The sequence below is a fragment of the Petromyzon marinus genome, unplaced genomic scaffold, assembly GCF_048934315.1.
Source record: "Petromyzon marinus isolate PM22_M1 ecotype Great Lakes invasive population unplaced genomic scaffold, UKy_Petmar_22M1.pri1.0 PM_Scaffold_8, whole genome shotgun sequence".
Taxonomy (NCBI): Eukaryota; Metazoa; Chordata; class Hyperoartia; order Petromyzontiformes; family Petromyzontidae; genus Petromyzon; species Petromyzon marinus.
Window position 1 is genome coordinate 1461582 of NW_027423688.1, and position 11032 is coordinate 1472613.

The 11032-nt window shown below is 53.3% G+C and overlaps 1 protein-coding gene across 2 annotated transcripts; it reads left to right on the top strand.

Moving 5' to 3' along the window:
* Positions 1–4763: 4763 nt before the first annotated feature.
* LOC142923859 (U3 small nucleolar ribonucleoprotein IMP4-like) lies at positions 4764–10583 on the top strand. Of its 2 annotated transcripts, XR_012940902.1 has the most exons (5): positions 4780–5130; positions 6392–6515; positions 7051–7146; positions 7983–8053; positions 8487–10583. XR_012940902.1 is itself a non-coding variant. In XM_076064834.1 (4 exons), exons 1-2 carry the CDS (start codon positions 5080–5082, stop codon positions 6563–6565), a joined length of 225 nt encoding a protein of 74 aa, XP_075920949.1. In that variant the 5' UTR covers positions 4764–5079; the 3' UTR covers positions 6566–7146; positions 7983–8053; positions 8487–10583. The 2 variants fall into 2 exon arrangements, 1 of the variants encoding a protein (XP_075920949.1); XM_076064834.1 differs by having other exon boundaries at positions 4764–5130; positions 6392–7146.
* Positions 10584–11032: the final 449 nt, after the last annotated feature.

The following is an 11032-nucleotide window of genomic DNA, read 5'->3' on the forward strand; positions in this document are numbered from 1 at the left end:
ATTATTAAGACCACAAACACCACCACTAACACCACCATCACTAACACCACCACCACTAATACCACCAACATTAACACCACCACTCCTCCTCCTGCTAATACAGGACACCAAAGACAACGATCCTCATAGAGCCTTAACAGGCTGTAGGGGCAAGTGCTGTTAGCCAGCAGTACGTATGAAGGCCGGCACGGTAAACGAAGGGGTGGGTGGTTAGCACCACGCCCGACCGCCTTTGTCTCCCCAGTGGCGATGTTTATGCATCGCACCAGATACTCATTTGAGACCGGGTCACTGCTACACACAGACTCACACAGACCCACACACACGTACACAGACTCACACAGAGAGACTCACTTAGAGAGACTCACACACAGACTCACATAGAAAGACTCACACCACCACCGCCACCACTCACCCACAGCTCGGTTCCACGCCTAACGGCCAAACTGCCAGGGGAAGCACGTGGCGCGAGACGCGGCGTGGTGTAATAGCCATTAGCTCCTCCCCCTCCCCTAAGCTCCTCCCCCATGCTCCCTCTTTCCCCCCCTGCCCCTCCCCCTTCACATCCCCCCCCCCCAAGCATCCCCCCCCCCTCGCGACCCCCCTTGCCCCCCCTGGCAACCCCCGCCCATGCTCCCCCTCAACCCCCCCCCTCACGCCCCCATTGCCCACCCCCCTCCCCCCGCTGCTACTTCCGGTCAGGCAGGGGGCGAGTGGAGGCGGCGCGCGCTGTGGATTGTGGGTGGCGAGCGGCCGATTTGGTTTCCCGCTCACGGCCACCGTCAGTGGGTCGCGAAAGCTTCTGAAGCGGCGGCTCGCTGGGCCTCCTCTACGTCGACTCAGCCTGAAGGTGAGAACCTCGCGCGGTGTGCACACATCAGCAGTGGCGGTGGTGGTGGGGGGAGACAGAGGAGGAGGCGCCTGGCCCACAGCCGTCACGTCCTAGACGCCTGCTGAGTTCACGGCGCTGCTTCAAGCAGAGCCCGGCCCTGCTGCTGCTGATGAGGCGCTGACGGTGGAAACCGGCTCCAGAGTGGCCCTCGTGTTGAGCCATAGCTGATGAGAGGCACTCCCAGACTGCCGTGTGTTTTTATCCCTGGAGGGACGGGTTTGTTGTGGAGGCGAATCGCCTGCTGCTGGAAAAGGCATCCACTAGAGGCCGCTATATAGAGGTATTTGGTCTACTCTTCCACGCTGGTCCGGACGTGTTGGAGCAAAGTGGCCATGCCCACACTTTACCCCACCACACGCAGGGCGTTAGCTCGCTGGATTTGCAATGCAGAGGTGCAGGTTAGATTTCATTCCCACTCACACCCACCGACACTCACTCAGCCACCCACTCAGCCACTCTCTGGGCATCTATGAAAAAGAGCTTCATAGCTCATCGGATTCCTCCAGCAAAAACATACTGATTCTCACCCACCCACTCAGCCATTCACCCACCCACTCTGGCACTCATCCACTCACCAATTCACTCAGCCACCCACTCGGCCACCCACTCAGCCACCCACTCTCTCACCCACTTCGTCACCGGTCACCCACTGCCACCCACCCACTTGGTCACCGGTCACCCACTGCCACCCACCCACTTAGTCACCGGTCACCCACTGCCACCGGTCACTCACTCTGCCACCGGTCACTCACTCTGCCACCCACCCACTCTCTCACCAACCCACCGACTCTCTTGCCAACCCACCGACTCTCTCGCCAACCCATCCACTCACCCACAGGGAGACACAAGGAGACAAGGGGACCCACATGGTGTGAGAGTGTATCAGCATCATTGTGGTTGTTGTGGTGGTTATGTTGGTTGTTATGGTTGTGGTGGTTATGGTTATATTTGTGGCAGTAGTGTTTATACTTGTGGTTATGTAGCTGGTGGTTATGATTATATTTGTGGTTACGGCGATTATGGTCGCAGTGATTGTGATTATATTTGTTGTGGTTATAACCCGCGATGTATTTCGTCGAGGATGGATGCCGCCGCGTGCAGGAGTTGGGCGAGGCGGGAGTGAGCCACCTGAAGCGCCCACTCCGACGATGGTGAGCCGCCGGGCGGCCGGGCAGTGAGCAGCTCGGCCGTCGTCGCTTCTCCTCCCCCTTCCGGGGCTGCCAACCCCAGTGGTGTTGAGTCGTCCTCCTCTTCCACTGGAGCCCTGGTACGAGTTTTTCTTCGCGTCTCCATTATAGCGATTCATATTACTATTTGGCTACTTCTGACGCCAGTTGTAGTGGGTGGAACGGAGAGCGAGACTTCTTACCGAAAGAACCAAAGAGTATGAACTTATATGGTTTATTTAACCTATTTTTAGTGGTTTGCTACCATTCCCTTTGCACTCCTATCGTTTTTGTATTGTTTGTTGTGACGTTATGACCCCGTGCCCCCTACTGGCACATCTGTGATCAAAGAGCTTTATAGCTCATTGGATTCCTCCAGCACAGAATCAATACCGATTCTGATGAGACCGGAACGAACACGTTTGAATCGAATCGCGTACTTCGCTTTACTAAAATAGTTGTGGAATCGATTCTTGTGGAATCTGTTCTCGTGGAATCGAATCATCAATATTAATTACAGAGATTCACCATCGATATTAATTACAGACATTAATCAACGACGTCGCTAGGAGTATCGTGGTGCCGCTCTGCAAACCTTCGGGCTACTATCAAAGGTTTGTTCATCAAGCCATCCAGATATATAAACACAGACATAACTTCAACCGAGAAGATGGATACAAATTGAGTAATCATTGGAAGAATGTTATTAACCAGGTAAAACCTTAACTGCTTTATGGTGTTGCCTTAACTTTCCGCATCTCTAATTTCTTAAGCTTCCCACTCCCAGCCCCGCTCTCTTCAGCACTCCCCTCCTCATACCCCCCCTCTCTATCTCTCCTCCCTGATCCTCCCCCCTTCTCTTACCTATATAGTCTCTTGTTTACAGCAGCTCTTTTGCCCACGTCGGCAATTGTTTCTTGCTGTGGTTTGTCCCACCTGATGATGGACGCTTGTGTTGTGCCCGAAATGTCGTGATTTAATTTATTTTATATTTTATGCCTATGTGACTTTACCGAAAGAACCAAAGAGTATAGCCCAAGAGAGTTTGTGTAGGTTGGAGCGGTAGTGTAGCACAGTAGGGGGCACAGGTGGTGCATCGGCCAGTCATCTCAGTCAAGCAACCAATGGCAACCTGGGTCTGTCTGTCTGTGACCTCCTGCTGCCAGCGGGCGTTCGACGCTTCATGTGGCCTTAACCTGCACGTAGCCTGGCACGAGCGCCGTGGTGACATCTCCACCACTTCGTGGCGAATGGCGGTTGTTGTTTATGGTCGTCTCGCGATTAGCACTACGCTGCACTACTAACCCAGCGACCCGAGTTCAATTCCCGCTCACGGCCAACACTGGTGACGATTCCGTTCCTGGGCCTCCCCTTGGTCAACTCAGCCTCAAATGAGTACCTGGTGCGTTGTGTAAACATCGCCACTGGGGAAATTAAGGCGGCCGGATGTGGTGCTGGCCACCTACCCCCCTTCGTGTATCAAAGGTGCTGCTCGTTAACAGCACTTGCACCCGACAGTCCTGTCGAAGGCTACATGGGGGATCTTTGTCTTTGTTTGGTGGTGCAGCTGAGGAGGCGCAACTGCACGGCGAGTACCTCTACCGCAAGGCGCAGGAGGCCAAGAAGGTCCTCGTAGAGGAGAAGGCGCAGCTCAAGAGGGCGCTCGATGGTAACGGGCGGCGAGACGGATCTAGAGATGGGCTCGCGACGACAAGACAGACGAGAGACAGCGAGACAGACTAGAGACGTTGAGACACGCAAGACAGACTAGAGACGGATCTAGAGACAATGAGACACGCAAGACGGACTAAGATGGGACAAGACGGTCTGACAATACAGGCGAGAAGACAACCGCGCGTTGGAAAGCGTTTCCGAATGAATCCATGCGTGCGCATGATTTTTCTTCCTTGTTAATTCTCCCCTGCCCGCCCCCCACCCACTGCCCCCTGTCCCCCTGACGTCGTCACCGAAGAAAACCTGGTGCTGCCTACGGACCTGCGGTGGGAGGCGCTTGAACTCCAGAAGGCCGTGGAGTTCGACCAGGGAGGGGAGGGTGATCTCACATCCCTCACCATCACGTCTCCTCGCATCTCTCTCTCTCTTCCTTCCCGCGAGACTCCCGAGGCAGAGGGATAAGCGTCGCGCGTCTCCGCCCGCTAGACACGCCGAGTCGGCGCGCATCCCCGGCTCGCCGTCGGTCCTTCCTGCCAAGCGGTGGCACCGTGTTTTGCCGCGGAGGTTCGCGGTTCGAGAACGGCGGGCCCTCAACCCCCCCCCCCCCACCGGTTTAATGGGTTTAATGCCGCAGTTGCGTTGACCGTAAATACCGCACGGCGATTGCTTCCCAAGTGGACTTTGAAAAATCCCGTGGCGTGAACGTGGAAAAAGAGTCGGCCGTGTGTGTGTGATGGCTGGCGTAAATTTTTGTGGAATGTCAAATGAAGGCCGTGGTCACCACATAACGTGTGCTTCTGGAGCAGTCTTCCTTCTGGAGCGGTCTTCCTTACAATATTAGGAAGCCACTGGAGCTTTGCACTTTTAAATCATCGTCTAGATTGACAAACTCATTTCTTGAGAACTACTTTTTGTGGTTAGTTTGTCACACTTCCGATTACCACGGTTGGCTACGTGCTGTAACAAAGAGGTTTAACATGCACTGACGCACTCATTCACTCACTCATCATTTTACTCAATTTACCCACTCACCTGCCATATCACCCACCCACTCTTGCAATTGGGACTCATCCAGGTCTCATTATTGCTCAGCTCGCTACACAAAATCAACGCGATCACTGCAGAGTGATATTCTCAACCATTCCTGGTCGCTCCTTCCATCCATCCACCCACACACACACCTTCACTCACCTGCACGGTGAAGTATGGCAAATGATAACCTACCCTCTCCGTCCCCCCTGCCCCATCTACCACCTCTTTCTATCCACCCCCCCCCCCGTGTCAGTAGGAGTGAGCAGCCACATGGATGACGAGTACCGCTGAGCCGGCGTGAAGGACCCACACATCATGGCGACGACCTCACGCGACCCCAGCTCCCTCCTCAAGCAGTTCATCAAGGTGCGGGCACGGGGTCACAGGGGCTACAGGGTTTGGGGTCACACGAGGAATGTGGGTCCTCGTGTATTGCATGTGTACAAGCGCGCAAAGACAGAGGTCCCCCATATAGCCTTAACAGGTTTTTGGGACAGGTGCTGTTTGCGAGGGTGTAGGTGGCTAGCACCACAACTGGCCACCTTTATCTCTCTGGTAATGATGTTTAAACACCGCACTAGGTACTCGTTTGAGGCTGAGTTGATCTAGGGGAGGCCCAGGACCAGTTCAGATAATCGCCACTGGTGTTGGCCATGAACGGAAATAAACCTCGGGTCACTAGGTTTGTGGGGCAGCATGCTAACTGCTAAATTACCGCACACACACACACGTGTTCTCTATCGGCTTTAGAATCAGTTCCTTGCACCTCACACGAGTCGTGTCGACCAATCATCGGGCTTGTGCAGTGTGAGACAACTCGCATCCGTTGAGTTAACCAGAAGAAATCTGGTTGTTGATGAAAGGTGGAGGCTGTGTGGGGGGGGGGGGGGGGTCGTAAGTGGTGGAGCGTTGGACACTTTGGTTTGGTGCATGCAGCTTTTGTCAACTTCATTCCTCGCGATTCAGTCCGCCTTTTCGCGATGACCGATCCCTTCCATTCATCGAAAATGTATCTACTGTAGCACTACGCACGGTCGGTGGTCACGGAAAGATGTACCATTGGGGGCGCCACTGTGGCGAGATGTTAACTCCCTCACCTGGTATACAGGAGGTCGCAGGTTCAATCCTGACCCTGATGCCTGCTGTATATTTGGAGTTGCGTGCCTCTTTCCGAGGAGTCGCGTGGATTTCTCTCCAGGTCCTCCGGTTTTTCCCTCCGCATTTAGAATCAACGTCCGTTTAAGAGTATTTGGCTGCTATAAATTTCCACATGGCGATAAGCCACTTAGTTGAGCTATGATTTGTGGCCAGGTCGCTTCTGGAAAAGAGCTGCATAGCTCAGTGGGCCTTATCTGGTAAAATAAAAATAGTAAAGTTTTTCCAATGGTGCATCCCAGTTGTGCCAACATGGGGTTTGGCGACCCCGTATACCGGCACGGCTCGGCTCGGCTTCCGCAATGGAAAAAATAAACAACACAACCCGAGTCGGATACAGTGGGGGGGCGGGGAAGTGGGGGGGGCGAAAGCAGCGTGGCCGGGACGGACGCCGGTGGGAAGAGCGGACTCGGCGTGTGACCGCTTGCTGTCATGTTACCACACCACCACCACCCTCCCACCACCACCGCAGGAGATGAAGCTGATCCTGCCGAACGCTCAGCCGATGAACCACGGAGGCCACAAGCTGCAGGCGCTGGTGTGGGTGTGCTGCGCCAACGCCGTCAACGACTTCATCGTCCTGCATGAGCACCGCGGTATGCCAGGCACGCGCACGCACCGCAGTCGACAAAGCTCCCCCGTGTAGCCTTTAACAGGCTGTCAGGGCAAGTGCTGTTTGTCGAGCGACCTACGAAGGCCGGCAGGGCACACGGCGGGGTGGGTGGTGTGGTCATTACCGCATCTGGCCCCTTTTGTCTCCCCACTGTCGATGCTTGGACACACCAGAAATCGAAGTCAGGTCACCGGATTTGTAGTGTAATGAGATAGCCACTCCGCTCCCGCTCCCCGGTGTGATGCATGGTGTGACGTGTGTGATGCGGTGCAACAGACGGGGATGGAGGTGTATTTAGCTGTGCGTACGATGTGCGGTGTGTAGTATGACGCTGCAGACATGGAATTGTGGTGTTTTAACTGTGTATGTGGTGTGATGTGGTATGATGCCGCAGATGGAAGGGCAGTCTGTTTAACTCTCCAGTACAGTCTGTGTGACACCTGTGGTGTGTCTAACTTTCCGGCATGCTGTTCATGTGACACGTGGTACGATGCCACGGTGTACTTGACACTCTCGAGCGTGGTGATGCGGCACGACATCCGGACGTGGACATGATGTCCGAGGCATTCCAACACCTCGTGATGCACAACTTCACGTCGCGACTCGGAAAGACGGTGCGTGCGGGCACCGTGCCAGTCTCACCCACATCTTCCTCCCCCATCCCCAAAGCACAAAGATCCCTCGTATAGGCTATAACCCTTTCTCATTTCCATGATGTACATATACGTCGTCGAAACGGAACCGTAAGAAAAACTCAAGTACGTCTTCTGACCTGAAGACATACCTTTTGCTCCCATAAGACTATGCGGGAGGGCGTGTGGCACAGTTATGTTCCATAGAGTGCCGGTCGTGTCACTACGGTTCTCTGCGGTGAGGGCAACGCCTTTTAAAAACAGCAGCGCTACGCCTCTATAAATAAAATTAACGCCGAGCCGCTCGCGCGTACCGAGATTCAGCGGTGAACGTGACACCTACCACCCGGCAACTTGCAGATGTCTCGGAATGGGAAAGAGTGAGCAGACTTTTGGGCCAGGTGCTGTGTGTCCGCCTGTATATTCGGAGTTTGCATGTTCTCCTCCTGGTCACTTTGATTTTTCTCCGGGTCCTCCGGGTTTTTCCCTACACATTTAGAAACTTGAATTTCGAGTATTTTGCTGCTATACATTTTTATGTGAAAAAGAGCTACATAGCTCAGTGGTAAAATAAAAATAGTTTCGTTTTACTTTAGTTTTCGAGCAACAGCACAGAGTTTTTATTTAACGCCATCTCTGAAGCTGAAGGCGCGTAATGTTGTTCATTTGCTAATGCATCCGCAGTTTTAAACAGGGTGGCCGCTGGCCTCTAACTGGCAAACGTCTGCGAGGACACGTAATGAGAGTCCAGCGCCGTCCGTGTGACATGCCGCGACCCCTCCCGTGACTTCTGTGCCCCCCTTCCCCCCTCCCAACAGGCACAACGTCTACAAGCGCGACGGCAAGGACATCGAGTTGAAGGAGGTGGGACCGTGATTCGAGATGGAGCGTAAGTCTGCCTGACACATTGTTACTCGTCTCCACTTTACACCCCTGCAGAGGCGGTGGAAATTCCACATTCCTTGTGGACTTCCCTACGAAGTAGTTGTAAATTTTATCGACCCCTGAGAGGATGATGGGCTGAATGTAAGAGTCTAGCCTCGGGCTAGGTGGCCCGCGGGTGACTTGTAGAGCGGATCGGAACTTGAGTCGGTGGGGTCGCTGCTCTGGTCGCATTCGCTGTACCGTGACCCGACTCGCATTCCCCCACCCCGGATGCGATGTGTAAATTCAAAGATGATCGGACGTAATGCTGGCCACCCACACCCACCCCTTGGTGTGCCGTGCTGGCTTTCCTACATGCTAACACACGAACAGCGCTTTTCCCACGCCGTCTGTTAAAGGCTGCATGGGGGGGATCTTTGCTTTTGTGTGTCGCGCAGTCTATGAGATTAAACTGGGCACGCTGGACAACGCGGCCACCGCCGAGGTGGAGTGGCCTTGGCGACCGTACATGAACACGGCGAAGAAGAGGAAGTTCCTGAGCGTGGAGTGAGGGAGGGGAGCGACTTCCCCCCCCCCCCATGGGCCTGGGGGGAGGGGCATTGGGGGGGGGGGTTTGTCCCTGGAAAGCCGGAGTTGGAGTCGAACCTCGCGGCGCTCTCCGCCGAGGCTCGAGACGTTGAGGAGAGGTCGCCGCGTGGATAGGGCAGTGCGTGAATCGCTGTTCCAACCGTCGTCACACACGTGCATCATACGCGTCACACACACATTGCGGATGTACATTTATCAAACACAAACATGCACATCGTCGCATGCGTCGCACACAGAAGCACACAATTGCACAAAAAGACAAAGGTACTCCGTATCGCCGTTAACAGATTGCTGGGGCAAGTGCTGTTAACGGGTAGCACCTATGATGGCCGGCATGGCACAGAAGTGGTTGTGTGGCTAGCCCCACGTCTGGCTGCCTTTGTCCTCCCCAGTTTTGCGATGTTATACACACCCCACACCACGTACTCAGATGGCTGAGTTCGTAGTGCGCTAACTGCTGCACCACCGCTCCCCAAACGGTGTACATACACGCGTACACAAAACGAAACATTAACATTTATTTAAGTAACAAAAAAGAAAATACCAAGTCAGGCAGATGGAGAAAGTGGCGTGTCGCCGTGCACAGCACCGCTCTCGTAGCTACTCACCTAGGGTGGGAGCTCTTGGCTTCAATGCCACCCGGGATGTTTAGATGTGAAAACCTGCCATAAATAATATTTTTGGGAAGTCACAAGCGCCTTAAGTTGCATCTCATCTCGACCATTTTAATGGGCACCCCCCCCCTGTAGCTGTCCCCCTGTGGCACAAAATAAACTAACAAAACTAATCTCTTTTTATTTTACCAGGTAAGGCCCACTCAGCTGTATAGCTCTCTTTCAGGAACGACCGGGCCACAAATGAAAGCGCTATAAAGTGGCTTGTCACGCAGAAATATATAGCAGCCAAATACTTTTAAACGCATGTTTCTAAATGTGGAGGGAAAAACCGAAGGACCCAGAGAAAAATCCACGCGGTCACGGGGAGAACATGCAAACTCCAGATATACAGGCGTCGGGATTTAACCCACGACCTCTATACCAGGCGAGGCCCCAAGGTGAATCAGCACTTGGCCTGCGAGCGGGTATTATTAGTCTGTCAGTAGGGGGTAATGATTCCGGATTTCAGTCTCAATTGAAACTGAAATCTGGAACACTTTTGTCATATTTTGCTCGTATAAGTGTGTTCATAAAATACAAGTTTGGTCATTGAGAGAGTTATAAATGTCCTATACGCATTTCATGTTTATTGTGTTTTTTGTATTTAATGTATGAAGAAAATACAATTTTGTATATGCTACAGTATGTTTCACACGTTATTCAGTGACACTGCATATGACGGGCAATGTTTGGGGCAATCGGCCTTCAACATGGAAAATACATAGAGGCCACATGACCCGTGGCCACCGCCACTTCAACCGTGGCCCCACCACTTCAACCGTGGCCCCATTGGCACGTTGATGTGTGGCTCTGCCTTCACCTGTGGTGAGAATGAGACCAGAAAAATTACAGGAGGCCGACTCCATATGAGTCCGTCACGCTCTGGATCTCGCTAATGGGACGTCGGATGAAAATAAAGCATGGAAGCGACAAGTTTCTTCTCTGGCGAGGACATTCCCACAAGATTGCCACCTTTCCCAATTAATGGAATTTGCCCCAACATCACCCTGATCCAAACCAGCGGGAGCTGAAATCTTCCAGAAGGTTCAGGATTTATTGGTACAATCGTTCGGATGTTGGTGTCCGCATGGACTTGCATTTAAAACCCCCGGTCCGCTTGACGTCTTTTAAACAATACCTGTGGTCGGGTCCGCTCCCCCACCTTTCTATCCCCTGCTTTTTTTTTATAACCGGTGTAGTATATGTTGACGGTGTGTGCGTGTATCACAACGCGATGTAACCGGGCCCTCGAATTGCCTCAAGAAATGAATAAACAACACCTGTCGCTTTGCTGTTGTGATGTCACCACGAGGCGCCGAATGACGGTGGGACGGCGTCGTCGCACTCGTCGAGTGGACAAGGGCTCCGTGAAATGACGGTGCGGATTGCGCCAAGCGTATAGAGGTCGCCGATTGCACGCCGCTGTGACTCAAACACTCGTGGGTCCACCTCAAAGTTCCTGTGCCCATTTGAACCTCATTGCCTGCGATGATGCTGCTGCTGCCATGGAAGAACACACGTGGCGCCCTCTTGTCTCTCCATGTTGTCTTTCACGTCCCATCGCAGTTTTCAGGTCACTTGATGTTTACAGCCTCCGGTAAGGAGGCAGTGAGGTTCAGCCGCTCCATTTTTCTTCCTTTAGTGCACAGTACCGTACACGGATACGGGCACAGTACAACACCGTAGCTTTATTGATTGTTCAACAAAAAAAGACCATCCCTCGCCCAATCTAGTTACCT